Source organism: Nyctereutes procyonoides, unplaced genomic scaffold (assembly GCF_905146905.1).
Source record: "Nyctereutes procyonoides isolate TBG_1078 unplaced genomic scaffold, NYPRO_anot_genome, whole genome shotgun sequence".
Classification (NCBI taxonomy): Eukaryota; Metazoa; Chordata; class Mammalia; order Carnivora; family Canidae; genus Nyctereutes; species Nyctereutes procyonoides.
The window spans coordinates 25,105,203-25,121,514 of NW_026575030.1; the positions used below are offsets into that span (position 1 = coordinate 25,105,203).

General features: G+C 31.8%; 1 protein-coding gene across 2 annotated transcripts in view; it reads right to left on the minus strand.

The window, feature by feature from the left end:
• STXBP5L (syntaxin binding protein 5L) overlaps positions 1 to 16,312 on the minus strand; it is a 336,858-nt gene that overhangs the window by 154,357 nt on the left and 166,189 nt on the right. For both annotated transcript variants that reach the window (XM_055316232.1, XM_055316231.1), the window contains exons 9-11: positions 15,296 to 15,374; positions 9,445 to 9,599; positions 4,079 to 4,151 (exon numbers count right to left, since the gene is read on the minus strand). In XM_055316232.1, coding sequence (XP_055172207.1) covers positions 4,079 to 4,151; positions 9,445 to 9,599; positions 15,296 to 15,374 — 307 coding nt within the window. The remainder of the gene's footprint in view (positions 1 to 4,078; positions 4,152 to 9,444; positions 9,600 to 15,295; positions 15,375 to 16,312) is intronic.

Consider the following 16,312-nt stretch of genomic DNA (forward strand, 5'->3'; position numbering starts at 1 on the left):
TAAAACACAAAAACAGATAATTACATCTAACAAAACCATTCAAGGTATACACAGAATAAAAATATGTAAATTATGACATCATATACATAAAACATGGAAACAGAGTAGAAATTTAATGCTTTTAGAATGCATTTGAACTTAAGTGACCATAAAGTTAATATAGACAACTATACTCATAAGATGTTATATATGAACCTAATGGTAACCACAAATCAAAAACCTACACAAAATAAATAGAAAGTAATCCAAGCATAACACTAAAGAAAGCCATCAAATCACAAGAGAAAAGAGTGAGAGAAAAAAGGGACAGAGAAGAAAGGGACAGAGAAGAACTACAAAAACAATTAGAAAACAATTTACTTTAAAGGGACTAAATGTTCCAATCATAGACATAGAATGACTGAATGGTTAATACACAAGGCACATCTATATGCTGCTTAGACTCATGTCAGACCTAAAGACACATACAGACAGAGAACAGGGGTAGCAATACTTAGACAAAAAAGACTTTTAAACAAAGACTAGTGAGAAACAAAGAAAGACAATACATAATGATAAAGGGAACATCTAAGAAGATGATATAACAATTTTAAATACCTATGTACCCAAATTGGAGCACCCAAATACATAAAGCACATATTAAAAAACATAAAGGGAAAAAATTGACAGTCATACAATAATAGTAGGAGACTTTAATACCTCACATATCAATGGACAGATCATCTAGCCAGAAAATCTAAAGGAAATAGTGCCTCTGAATGACATAACAGACCAGATGTATACAGATATATACATATCATTTCATCTAAAAACAACAGAATACACATTCTTTTCAATTGTACATGGAATCTCCAAGATAGATCATGTTAGGTCACAAAACAAGTCTCAATAAGTTTAAGAAGACTAATATATCAAACATCTTTTCTAAACACAATGGTATGAAAATGAAAATCAATTGTAAGAAAATCTGGAAAGGACACAAACACATGAAGGCTATACACCCAAGAAGTCAAAGAGGAAATAAAAAAATACATGGAGACAAAGAAAAATAAAAACACAATAGTCCAAAATCTTTGGGACACAGCAAAAGCAGTTTTAAGAGAAGTTTATAGCAATACAGACCTACTTCAAGAGATGAAAATCCTTAAACAACCTAACCTTATAGTTAAAGGAGCCAGAAAAAGCTGAAAGCCAGAAAGAAGAAAGGTAATAATAATGATTAGAGAGAAATAAATAAAATAAGAGATTAAAAAAACACACAAAGAAAAAGTCAATGAAACTAGGAGCTGGTTCTTTAAAAGGATAAACAAAACCGATAAACTTTTAACCAGACTCATCAAGGAAAAAAGACAACTCAAAATCAGCAATGAAGAAAACAACCAACACCACAGAAATACAAAGGATTATAAGAATATTATGAAGAATTATATGCCAAAAAATTGGACAACCTAGAAAAAACGAATAAATCCTAGAAACATAATTCTCTACAACTAATTTAGGAAGATCAAAAATCTGAACGGAACTGTTACTATTAATGGAGTTGAATCAGCAATCAAACACTCTAAACAAACCAAAGTCCAAGACCAGATGGCTACACAGGCAAATTCTACCGAACATTTAAAGAAGAGTTAAATATTTTTTCTTAAATGATTCTAAAAAATAGAGGAATGAAAACTCCAAATTCATTCTATAAGGTCAGCATTACTATGATGCCAAAAGTAGACAGAGTACAAAAAAAAATGTATAGGCCACCATGTGGGACTGAATCCCACAACCCTGAGATCACAAACTGAGCCAAAACCAAGAGTTGGATGCTTAACTGACTGCACCACTCAAGCGCCACCCAAAGCAATCTTGAGAAGAATAAGACTGTACGTGTCTCATCAACTCCAGGTTTCAAGATATACTACAAAGCTGTAATAATCAAAACAGTATGATACTGGCAATCAAAACAAAACAAAACAGATACATAACACAAGTCCAACAGAACAGAATAGGATGCCCAGAAATAAACCCATGCTTATATGATTGACTAATCTACAATAAAGGAGGTAAGAATATGCAATGTGAAAAGACAAGTCTCTTAAAAAACGGTGCTAAGAAAACTGGACGGCTACATGTAAAAGAGTGAAATTAGACCACTTTCTTATACCACACACACAAATTCAAAGACCTAACTAAATGTGAAACCTGGAACCAAAAACCTCTGGAATAAAACATAAGCAGTAATTTCTCTGACATCTGCTATAGAAACAGTTTTATAGATATATCTCCTCCAGCAAGGGAAATAAAAGCAAAAATAAACTATTGGGACTACACCAACATAAAACCTTTTGCACAGTGAAAGAAACAATCAACAAGATGACAAGACAACTTACTGAATGGGAGAAGATATTTGCAAATGATGTATCTGATAAAAGGTTAATATCCAAAAATATTTAAATAACTTACACAAATTAACACGAAAAAATACCCCAAATAATTAAAAATGTGCAGAGAACTTGAATAGACCTTTTTCCAAAGAAGATATACAAATAGCCAACAGACACATGATAAAATGCCCAATATCACAAATCAGTAGGGAAATGCAAATGAAAACTACAACGAGATGTCATCTTACACTTGTCAGGATGACTAGAATAAAAAAGACAAGAAACAACAAAGTTGTCAAGGATGTGGAGGAAAAGAGACCCTAGTGCACTGTTGGTGAGAATATAAATTGGTGCAGGCACCATGGAAAACAGTATGGAGGTTTTTAAAAGTATTAAAAATAGAAATACCATCTGATCTAGTAGTCATACTATCAGGTATTTACCCAAAGAAAACAAAAAACACTAATTCAAAAAGATAAATGCACCACGATGTTTACTGCAGCATTATTTCCAATATCCAAGATATAGAAGCAGCTTAAACATCCATTGATAGATTAATGGATAAAGAAGATCAATTGATCAATCGATCGATAGATACTGGAATATTACTCAGCCATAAAAACTAATGAGATATTGCCATTTTTTAACAACATGGATGGGACTGGAGGGTATTATTCTAAGTGAAATAAGTCAGACAGAAAAATACCATGTAATTTTATTTACATGTGGAATCTAACAAACAAAACAAGTAAACAAAGAAACAAAAACAAAGATTCATAAATACAAAGAACAAGCTGGTGATTGCCAAAGAGACAAAATGGACTGGTGATGAAATAAAGGGGGTTAGGAGCTACAAACTTTCAGTTATGAAATACATAAGTTATGGAGATGAAAAGTACAGCATAGAAATACAGTGAATAATGCTGTAATAATATCATAATGCAACAGATGGTAATTACACTTATTGTGATGAACACTGAGTATTGTATAGAATTGTTGAATCAATATGCTGTACATCTGAAACTAGTATAACATTATCTGTTAAATATACTTCAATTAAAAAAGAAAAAAGTGAGGGGAAATCAGTTTCATGCCTATCATCATTTACTATGAAAATGTGCAGCAAGAAGACAGTGTTCATCAATTTTATCTGCTTTTACTGTTCACGTAATGGAGCTGAGAGTGCCACTTTAACAGCAATATTTTATATTTGTTTCATTGCCTACAACATAATGAAAAATAAAAAAGTGAAAGACTTCCATCTTCTCTACCCTTGAGATCCTGCTCTTCTGTATTGTTGCTGCAATAGTCCAATAATACTATTCTAATGTGCCATTTTCCTTTAGTCAATAGTCTAGCAGATGGCCATGTAGTACACCATAAAAATTTTCGTAACAATTGTGTTTGCTTAGGTTAATGGCAGAAATGTGATCCATTTTATGTATCCTCAGACTCTAAATGCATCTTTCCAAACAACAGGTGTTGCCTTTAAAATGTGTTACAATTGTGTTTGTTTCCTAAACTCTCTTGGTTTAGTTTTTATTATTAAACCAATTACATTTCTAAAATTCTAGCCTAACAATGTTCCACATAAAGAATATTTACCATCTAACATACTAATGTCAATTCTTTATAACATCTTCCTGTATTTTAGTTGTAATGAGTAGAGTATAAAAATAGTATTAATCTGTAAATGAATAACTTACTTGCTTTGTGTCAGATCAACTACAATGAGATCTTTCTCCAGAAGTACTACAACAGCATAAGGTTCTTGAAATTCTACAAGTAAAAAATAAAAAGTGGAAGTTTTCATATTTTATAAAGTCACCAAACTTTCATTTCTTTTATCTCCTCACAAAACTTATTTAAATTGTTTCAGAAGACCAAAATATGAACCAAAATAAGAAAAACAAAGAGCACTTTAAAAAAATATTGTGTTTCTCAGACTTTAAGATCATTACTGGGAATATGAAAATGAGAAGTTGCATAGGCATAGAGTTAAACATTTCTCAATAATCATGAGGTGGTAATAATAGTAGATTATTTGAAGACAGTGTTATCTCTGTCTCACAAACATTTATCTTATTCCATAACCTTCCATTTTAGATCTGATTTCATGCGTACAAGGAGTTGTTCTAAGAAAATAGTTCTGCCTTCCCGATGAGAGCAACACTCCTTATACTAAAAAATGTAATTTCAATTCAGTGTTATTTAACATGTATTTAAAGATATGCCTAAGAGTATATACCTCAAAAAGGCAGGGAATCTGAGGATAGTCTAGGATTTTCAAGTTCTTAAATCTAACCCCCCCCACTTCCTCCTTTCAATATGTTCCACCAACTATTCTTAAAACAAAGGATACGTGGAAAATAAAATTGACAACGTCCTTATTTTCATGGAGTTTACATTCTAGGGCTTTGTAGGGATGTATACAAACCATGAAGGAGTAAACAAGATAAATTCAGAAAATAATGTGAGCTATGAAAAAAAAATGTCAAGGGTCATGGTATAAGAAATGACTTGTGGTTAGTTGGAGAGCACTAATTTAGTTATTGTGGTCAGGGAAGACATTGCTTTCCATCTATGATAGTGACAAATAAAGGAAAGGCATAAAGTGTTCTCAATTTAAAGAAAAAAACGTATTTACAAAAATGTCTTACATATATGATATTTGATTCGCAGTAGCTAGAACAGGTATTGCTATTTTTCATTTCATAGAGAAAACTGAAGTCCTAAGAGGTTATGAGATTGGCACAAATTTGCAAAGCTAGTTTACTGAAAAGGCTGGAACTATAACCCAGGCCTTCTGATTCTAAATTCCCATGTATTTTCATTATACCAGTAGTTTCTACTAGCTACTTAAAAAGTATTTAATCCTAACCTCAACGGTCATTTGGCAGGAATTTTATTCAGAATATTCAAGTTTTAGGGGGAAACTGGAAGAGATGGCCTTCACAGTCCTTCACAGGCCTTTATAGTCTTGAGGAGCTATAGAACCTATTCATATTTACAAGTCACATGCCATGAGAGAAAAACTGGAAACAGAAGCCCCAAAACTGAGGAGTATACCCTTGTTTGGGTGCACATTTATAGGACAGTATGCAGTCTTCATACTATTTGCCATTCAATCTGTTCTTGAATTGAGGCTTCCTCTGTTTCTCTTACAGCTGTTTTAAGTTTTTAACATATTTTAGTACTTTTGAATTTAGGGGTTTTAGGGTTAAAAAATGGTTGTTTTTTGTTTGGTTGGTTTGTTTTTCAGTTGAAAGAACACTGGAGTTCTATAGTACTACTCATTGGTCTTCTTTTTAAGACAGTCATTGATTGGGAAGCAACTGCTACAAAAATAAAATAGTTGAGACACTGGCATGAAAGAAAAATTCATAATCATTTTAGGTAGTTATATCTATTTTATCACTTTAAGTAGGTATATCAGTTTTAGTTGTTTCTTTTCAAATAATAAAAACTGGTGGCAAAAGTTTTACCTTTGTAGAAGTACTTGGTGTACTGTAGTAACCTCTGAATAAAAAGATTTCCTTAGGAGTCAGTATTAGGTTCAATTTTGTATCTATTATTTATTAACAGTTTGAATGGGGAAATTCATTAACTTATTAGCTCAATTAAATTCAATTTATTTATTTATTGATATGGCAAAATAACTACCTTAGACTATTATGAAGATTAGATGTATATGAAGATATTCAATGCAAAGCCTGACACATAGTACATGATCAGTAGATGCCAATAGAATCACTTCCTCTATTAGATTGGTTTATTTTTGAGCAGGCCCAGTCTTTTAACCCTAGCCCCCAACAGGTAAAAAGCTCATCATAATTACTATTTCTCTGAAGAGAAACGCATTAGTTGCTTGTGCTTGTAGAGGACCAGATATTGTTAAATGTAAATGTGAAATTGACAAATTCTGAGTATAGTTGCTTAGTTACTCTGAGCAATACCCCTGAGATGAGAAATTTCTGCTCTTTGAAAAACAAGTTGAATTGAATTGTCAGATATCACAAATGGTTTATCAATATTAAAAACTGTTAGTAAATTTATTTTTGTTTAACATATGTGTAAAATTTATCACTATGTGACTGTAAAAAAGAATGAAGTTCCATATTTGCTAATATGGAATCATAATCAAAATACACTAAGTGAAAAAAAAGGTGTAATATGGAATAGCACATAGAATATGCTGTCATTTGTACAAAAAAGAGATAATGCATACATAGATAAATACACATGGGCATAAACTTTCTGGGAGAATACATAAGAAACTTAGAAATAGTCATTTCTGGAAGGGCAGTAAGTTTTCATTATACACTAATGTGCATTATGGGGTCTTTTCTGTCATTTTCATGTATTAGTGATTTAACCAGAAATATTAATAAAATATATTTTGCTGAGTAAAGTTAAAATATTTCCCTTAGCTCCTGACAAATAAAAATTCCATCCTCATTACCACTACTCTGAAAGACAAAGACATATCTGTTGCTTGGAAGTGATTAGACATAATTTACTTAATATTATTAGAAATTATCCTAACATCTCTACTGATGTGCAGAAATTTACATACACACACATAAAATGTGTGGTTGCAGAGTTCAAACACTGTCAGTCTCTATTACTGGCACATACATTTTTCTCTAAGGTCTTTAATAGGAGGCATTTTCCTAAATCTTAAATCCTTTTGGTCTTCTGTTTGTTCTTTCTTTTTTTTTAATTTTTATTTATTTATGATAGTCACACACACAGAGAGAGAGAGAGAGGCAGAGACACAGGCAGAGGGAGAAGCAGGCTCCATGCACCGGGAGCCCAACGTGGGATTTGATCCCGGGTCTCCAGGATCACGCCCTGGGTCAAAGGCAGGCGCCGAACCGCTGCGCCACCCAGGGATCCCGTTTGTTCTTTCTCCCTTTGTTCTTTTATCATGCATTCTCACGACTCTAAAGAACATCTATATTCTGATAAGTCATAAATAAATATTAAAAAACATTTCCTTTTCTTTTTCTGCTAAGCAACTCTACTGACTTATAACAGACTTATCTTTCTCTTTCCAAAAACTGTTAATGCATATAAAACTACTACTTTTTGAAAAAAAATTATTTATTTGAGAGAGAAGAGAGAGTGAGCACAAGTAGGGGGAGGGGGCAGAGCGAAAAAGAAAAGCAGGCTCCCCCCTGAGCAGGGGCTCAGATACAGGACTTTATCTCAGGACCGCTGGATCATGATCTCAGCCTAAAGCAGACACTTAACCAACTGAGCCATCACTGAAACCACTACTCTTAAAATGTTATCTTTGACTCATCTATCATCTATCATGCCACTCTCTATGACATTGGTGACCAAATTCAGTGGGTTTCCTCTTCCATGCCTTCAGGCACCACTGTGTTTCAGATCTGGACCATTTTAATGAACATGGTCGTAAAAACTGCCCAGCTAGAATCTGGAATTTAAGATTTCAGTATCCTATATCCCCAACCCATACACTCCCTTTTTGGCCAATTTTACTAAAAACATTGCTTTCTTCCATTTCAATATTTTCTCAAAACTTCTCTGTAGCTTGCTATTTCCAAATACCTCTAAAAGGCTTTCAATTTTTTCTCTAAGTTGATCTCACTCTAGCAAACCTTATAAATTCTAAAACCTTTATTCAATATCCTTTTCATGTGCCAAGTCATTCTTCAAAGTTTATCTAAAGTCTACTTTTTCCATGAGGCTTTGCAAGAATATTTCAGCTATTGACTATCTGACTAGCCTTTAAATTAGTACACTATTTAAACTTTGACCCATAACTCAACACTTAAGTGTTATATTTTTAAAACTTAAGTCATAATTATTTCCCTCATCCAACTAGATTTTATGTGATTTGACATCAGAGATCACTTTCATGCTTCATCTGTATTCTCAATAAGTCTTTGTAATACTGAGGCCATAGAAGCATCTAATAAATATTTGTTGATTCGTTAACAACACAGGTAACTTGTCTGTCTCAGCAATTCTGGAAATAAAATGCCACATTGACTGTTATTGCATGTCAATTTATCCTATCTTTAAATATGAAACTAAAGAATTTAAAGCAAATTAATACAATTGTAATAAAACAATTTATAGATCTTCATAGTTATAAAATATGTTCATTTTGTCCTTCCAATAATCATGTGGGGTTAATATTATTATTCTATTTCTAAAAATGATAACTCTAACTCATAAAAGTAAAATGACTTACCCTAGCTAGTGAATGACAAACCTAAATCATAAAACCAAATATTGTGTCTCCAAGTCTAGTGTTCTTTCTCTTATATGTTTCTTCTTGAAATTATAGTTATATATCTATATACACATATATTATGTTGTTTTAATCATAAACTCATTTCGCTTATGTTTCACCCTTCTCAATTTTTAGATTTCATTATTAAAATATTTTATTATTATTAGATTTCATCATACAGTTTTTTTTATCATACAGTTTGTACATAAGTTTAATTTTTATGTTTATAAAAAGCCTTTATATTCAGGATGCATCCTTCTTCCCAAATGCCCTTCTAATTATTCTCAAAATTAAAATAAATCACTAACCACACATCAGCAATCCTAGAGTAATCAGAGGTGCTGCAGTTGCATCTGAAGCAAAGCCAGATGTGAAACAGATGCACTACCACCAGAGTTACAGATCACTGATATCAGGTAAGTGCTTTAACTTTGATTAGTGTTGGAATGGGATGGGTGGAGCTGGTCTAGGAGAGGCTATTAGGAGACCTCAGTTTCCCCAAGTGATTTCACCCTGGACCCCTATCGGACCCTCCCAGCTCAGCTTCCACCATCCTTATCAAAGTTTAAAGCACTTACCTGATATAAGAACCTGAAACTCCAGCACCGCTGTACTACATCTGTCTTACTTCCAGTTTGTCAAGTAGGTACAGTTGCGGAACTTGCTCCAGCACCTGTAGCTCACAATGTTGTACCACAGTGGATGTCAGCTGCCAAAACTAAAAATATTTAAGCTTAATTTTATTAGGAACTTGCTTCAAAAATGAATTTTAACATTAGTATTTTCATTTCTGTTACTTACCATTTGGATAGGGTGTTTCACATAAAGTAAGAAATTCAACAATAGGATGATCCATTTCAAGCACTGTAATTGCTTTTCCATGCATGATGGTTAAACTTGGTCTTCTGCAAGCTTTGTCATAGGACAATCCACCAGAAAATATTATGAATGGTTCACTATATAGAAAAAAAAGTTATGAGATTGAGAATCCTTTAAGATCATACAATATCATAGAACTGAGCTGATGAACAATAAGTTTGGTGGGGATTATATACAATGCAGTTTGACAGCAAACATTTTTCCTGGCCCAAAATATCTCACCCAAAAGACTTACTATTCTACCATTTCCCTTTTTCTGGATGTGAATTCTCACCATTAAAATTACTAATGGGGATGCCTGGGTGGCTCAGTGGTTGAGCATCTGCCTTTGGCTCAGGGCATCATCCTGAGATCCAGGATCAAGTCCTGCATTGGGCTCCTTGTGGGGAGACTGTTTCTCCCTCCCCAATAATAAAATTACTAATGAATCAGTCTAAAGGTGATAAGGTGTGTTGAGGGAAGGTAGAGAAGTTGGAGGGAGGTAGAGGTGCTCACTGACTCAAAAGGATATCTTCACAGTATTAATTTCCAAAACTCTGTATCACTACAATTAGAATATTAAGCTATGTTAGTCTATCATATTAACCATTTGGCATGTGGGATAAAAGAAGAAAATTCTAATATAAAATTAAATGTGACAATAGCAAGCTTAGAGTGGTAAAAGGTAACATGAAAATTCTATATAAGGGAGTTTTTGTGGGAAAACAGTTATGATAAAAAGATGGAGAAAACCAAGAAGAGTAAATGTGATCTTACAAATTTTACTTAGGGTCAGTCAGGTCTTTTTTTTAAAGATTTTATTTATTTATTCATGAGAGACACACAGAGAGAGGTAGATATATAGGCAGAGGGAGAAGCAGGCTCCCCAAGGGGAGCCCGATGTGGCACTCAATCCCAGGACCCCAGGATCATGACCTGAGCCAAAGGCAGATGCTGAACCACAGAGCCACCCACATGCCCAGGTCAGCTGGTTCTATTTAGCTAATAAAACTAAATCAAATATTTTAGGCTCTGTTTTTGCTAGATACAATTAGATAAATACAATGGGGCTGAGGTGACTATAAAATATTATATCTGTCATAAAGTTATGAAATAGTGTCATAATTTTTCACTTTTCTCAAATTAATACCTGTATCTCTACTTTATGTATATAAAATATGCTAATGAAGTATTTTTTTTTTAATTTTTTTTAAATTTATTCATGAGAGCCACACAGAGAGAGGCAGAGAGAGAAGCAGGCTCCTCGCAGGGAGCCGGATGTGGGACTTGATCCCTGACCCGGGGATCACGACCTGAGCCCTGAGCCCCAGGCAGATGCTCAACCGTTGAGCCACCCAGGTGCCCCGCTAATGAAGTATTTTCAATAAGCAAATATCAAACTGAAAATATCCTTCTCTAAAAATTATTTTTAAAAAGGACTACTTATTTTACCAAATTCTTTGAGAAAATATGCTTCTCTAAATAATTCATTTCTATCTATTCACTGAAGAATATACTAGTTTCTAAAATCACTCAATAAATTTTCCTTTTTCTTTCATTTTGTACTGTACATAGAACCAAGCATTATCAATGAGGCATTTGCTAATCTTAGGCTGACTATATAACAAGAAAAAAAGAGCTTTTACAAAACTTCTATTAAAACCTACACATAAAATGTCTATACTGATTTTATTTTCCTTGAGTCCTATATAAGTTGATGCTAGTCTTGCTTCAGTAATTTGGCATAAATTACCGACCTAGTAATAGTAGGTTTTGAGCAGCAAGCTTTTTCCTATGTTTATATTAAGATTTCTCCAGACTCAAAAGTCATTTCTAATGAAATGAGTAAGTGTTTTTGCACCTTTTCTGCTTTTATTAGGACTCTGCATCAGAAAACACTGGGTCTGAAGTTATTAACTGATTTATGTGCACTCTCTGTAAACCAGTGAATAACTAAACAAAAAGTTATTTCCTCAGGAAAATGCTCAGGAAACCACTCATGAATAACTGCATTAGAAAATTAATTATAACATTAAATCCTCATAAGTATAATCCTCATTAATGAAGTTAAATAACAACTAAGCAGAAAAACCCAAAAGAAAACAGATCTCCCAGATTTTGAAGTCTATTCTCTTAAAGAGTGGTCCGTACTGCCTATAGCAGATGACTCTGGGATTAATGTAGGTAAACTTGTTCAGAGCTATGTAGTGGCAGGATAAAAATTCAAATCCAGTGCCCATGTACATGTTTTTCACTTCTAGCCTAATGTGGAAAAAACTTTAGAAACTAATATTTCTAAAACTGGAAAACAACAAATGTTCTGAAAAAAAAAGTTTTTAATATAAAATTTGACAAACACTTGCAAACAATATCTCCCTTTTGAAATTTTATAATTCAGGTCATATAGCAAAGATTCTAAGAAACTATACAGTAAATAGTCCTGTTTACTTTTATATAACCCAGAATTTCCCATACCTCTCAAATGCATTTGATTACAGATTCCTATTTTTTTTCCATGAATACAGTTAGTGATCAAAGAGACACAATTTGGTAAATGCTATATCACACACAAAACTGCCTCCTTGACTATTTATTTAGTACAAGTGTATGCTGGTATACTGATCAGATGGACTATTACAAAATAAATAAATATGATTAAAAATGTCTTCATACATGAAAAAACATTAATACAAACTAAAAATTATTGACAACAACTTGGATAAATCCCAAAGGCATTATGCTGAGTGAAAGAAGCTAGGATCAAAAGATTATAATACATAACTTCATTTATATGACATCTTAAAAAGGCAAAACTACAGTGATGGAGAACAAATCAATGGTTGTCAGGGGTTAGAAGTGGAGAAAAGTGTGACTATAAGGAACAGCAGGAGAGAATTGTGGGGGTATGGAAATACTCTGTAATCTTATTGTGGTGGTGATTTCAGGCATTTATACATATTTCAAAATCCACAGTATCGTACAACCAAAAGAAAAAAGTACTGTATAATTTGTAAAATAAGTATAGTATAGAAAAAGCATTAAAATTTTGTCTCAATGAAGGCAACAAGATTAAGCAATAAATTGGGCAACATAATATAATATATTAAAATAACATTTGTGGAGTATTTATGATGTTCTGGGTATTGTGTGAAGAATGCTTACTTGCATTATTGTATTTAATCTTTATGATATCTCAATGAGAAAACTATTATTATCATTTAACAGATGGTTATACTGAGGCCTGGAGAACTTTATGCATGAAGTCTATCAATAAGTGGCCATGATAGAAATTAAAAATTAGCAGAAAGTAATTTTTATTAACCACAGAGAACTTGATAATGTTAGTGGTAGCAGGTAGAGATCATTATTCCTTTTTTGAAGAGGATACATTTATTAAGCCTAGAGACCATAGCGGGTGGGGTGCCAATAAGCAATTTGGTGACTGGGGACCAATGATTACTAAGCAGAATTGTTGTTCATCCCTAGAAATTTAAAGCCAGCTTGTGAATGGCTGATCTAAGATAAACTAAGAAGAAAACATACCCCTTGCATCTGCTAGCTATGGAATCCTTTAAGGCACTCTATTGCTGCTGCATATTTGGTAGAGTTCTTCTTAAAGTTCTTGCTCCTGCCACAGACATCCCAATTTTTGACTTCACAAAGTTTCTACTGTGTACTAGTTGAAGCAGAAATAGAGCTGTTTATTTTTAGTTCCAGGCTATGGCCTATTTTGCTGTCACAGTACTTTTCAGTACTCTTAACTTTGGTGCTCCTCTGCTGTTTAGTTTCCTTGCATTCTGAGCTGTGAAAACTACTGCTTTTAGAGGTGACTTTTCTAATCTACTGGTAATCTAAACAAACACAATGTACTAAAGTGCACAGTAAATGGGATGAAGGTAATTATGATCAATAATACATAATTATTTCACATTAGAAATCTAAAGAATTATTTCTACACAAAGTTGGGTTACCAATTACTAGAATAAATCATTAAATTAAGATCAGTGGAATAATTTTCACAATGTGAAACACCATGGCTTTAATAATGACAATAATGATAACTTCTTTTTATCAAGAAATCCACTATGTACCACTCATCAAACTTATGATATTACAAACTCCATAATTTCATTTATTCTTTACAAACATCACGATGAGATAGGTATAGTTGATGAGGAAATTAAAGTCTAAAAGAGTTCATTAAAAATTTCAAGGTCACATAGCTGTCTTACCCCTTATGCCAAGGATCTTATTATTTTTACACTGCCTTGACCTGAATTCTTGATTCTGAAAGTGTTTTCTTTTAACCTGCATCCTTTCCTTACTTTGTGTGCCACAATCCTATTATCCCTTATGCCTCATCTCAGATACACCCTTCCCAAGAAGAAACTTACTTCACTGTTCTCTTCTCCTATCTAGTCTCAGTTAGGTGTCTTTTTGTTGTGCTCTCATAGCATATCTCTATAAAAACACCTCACATGTTACATGGAAACCACTAGTTTATGGCCTTACTTCTCCTACTAGATAATCATAGATTCAAAAGGAGGCAGCATTCTCTTTCATTTTAGTAAACTAAACAAGTTGTACAGTGTGTACAATGTAGTAATAACTAATAATATATGTACATAACAATATATGTATATAATATATGTAAAATGTTTCCATATATAGTATGTATATAAGACATATGTAAAATGTTTCCATCTATAATAATTAAATTTAAAGTGTTTAAAACAATAAATAAAAAATAAAGTGTTTTAATACTTTAACTATAGTTGTACAAAACTGTGGTCATTTTTACTATTTATGATACATAGTAACATTCAGCTGTTACTAAACAAGTATTGATCTACTGTGTGTGTATAAACACACATAAATATGTATATATATAAACTATTATAAAAATATATACATAAAATATGTCTATATATTTAACTATATACCATATTTGATAGTTTATATATATAAACTCATTAAAAATGGCCATAATTTTATACTATTAAATCTTTCAAAGAGCAAGTGTAAACAAACATTAAATGTATCTATAATACTGAGAATACACTCCAGTATGAGCATGTAAGTAATACAAAGTAGAATTATACAATTTAGAGTTAAAATAAAATTAAGGTTTAGGCAAGATTTAAAATTATGGTAATTCAGATGAGAATATTGCCACTAATAATTAGTGATTAGTGATTATTAATCACTAATAATTATTGTAAGTAAAAAGAAAATTCTTGATTTATAGGATAAGGCTTCTATATATACATGATAAAATTTTATTCTATATTATTATTTAATTTAGTTTTCTGTTTCTTTAAATTTAGTACTTTTTTATTATGCTATATACATAACTCTTTATCTTTCCACCCAACTATAATCTTTCCAAGTTTAGAATGTAAAACCCTAGAGTACAAAGACTTGGGAATGTTTTAATTCTTTTATGTGCAATATCAATAGGTATGCTTCTGCTTAATAATACTGAATGATTGCTACTTAAATATGCATGGCCCAAAAGTCTTAATTTGTTAAAATGAATGTATATAATATTCATCTGAATATTCATTGAAAGTTAAAATACTTAGTAATCGCTATTGAAATACTCATAATAATAATATCATAGATACTCCTATTAAGCAATAAAAAAGCTATTATCAATGAAGAGGATTTAGCCAATTAATATACTTATATAATTATATGAAACTTTAAATAATACATAAACATTAAAGGCTATTTCCTTGCTTGTCTGTTTCTTATATATTTTCCCATATCCCTCAAAGTAAAAAATGCATACCTGTTTCTACAGGTCTTGTATTCTACTTTAAGAATTGGTTTACAAGATTCAGATTTTCTTCCTTCTCTTTGACTTTTTCCTAAAGAAAGAAAAAGGATTTTGTTAAATCACATTTAAATTCTACACATTCATGACAATTTCAAAAGTTTGACAAAAAGAGTCTAGAGAAAAAAATAAGGTAATTATGTTTTTCATAATAGGATAAATACAATTCTTTACATCCAAACATTTGTTGAATTTGTAAACAATTTTTGAATCCTAATAATTGACTGCTAGGTAAGTAATAAAATTATTTGTAAATCTATCATATCTATATTGTTTTATATTCTCCATATATAAATCTAGTCTCATATAAACTTATTTTAATCTTTTGAGTTTTAAGATTACTTTAGAATTAGACACATACACATAGTTACTGCATAATGAAATATATTATTATGAAAATCCATACTAGGCCCATTATAGATTTTATCTATAATACAAGAAAACTCTTTTTACATGTAGAAAGATTTGCCATTTAAAACTTATGATAGACTATCAAAATCATTGTATTTTTATCAAATTAATTTAAGGGAAAATCCTTTAGACAATAAAACACAGATGGTACGTTTCAATAATATACTATATTTGCATAAAAATGTTTTCTTATAGGGAAAGGTTTATGTTGTTTAGACTCCATGGATTTGGAAAAGTGATCAAAAGGAGTAGGAAAAGGAAGTAAAGCTACGCTACTTCTGCATATAACATCTTTCTAGTTATGATTTTACTTATAATTCTATGTCTCATTTTGATAAAATTTATGTTTTTGAGATGATGTTTGTTTCTTTTTTATTTCAATAAGTACCCTTATGTATTCTTGTATTGTTACAACAGTTTATAGACACAGATACCTATTATTGTAGACAGACATCTATGTGCATTTATGTTTAAAATTTCTGGATAGCTTCAGAATGGCACAGTCATAATCCAAATAGAATGTCGACATAGTTTTATTTAATTTGCTTAAAAAGCAGAGTG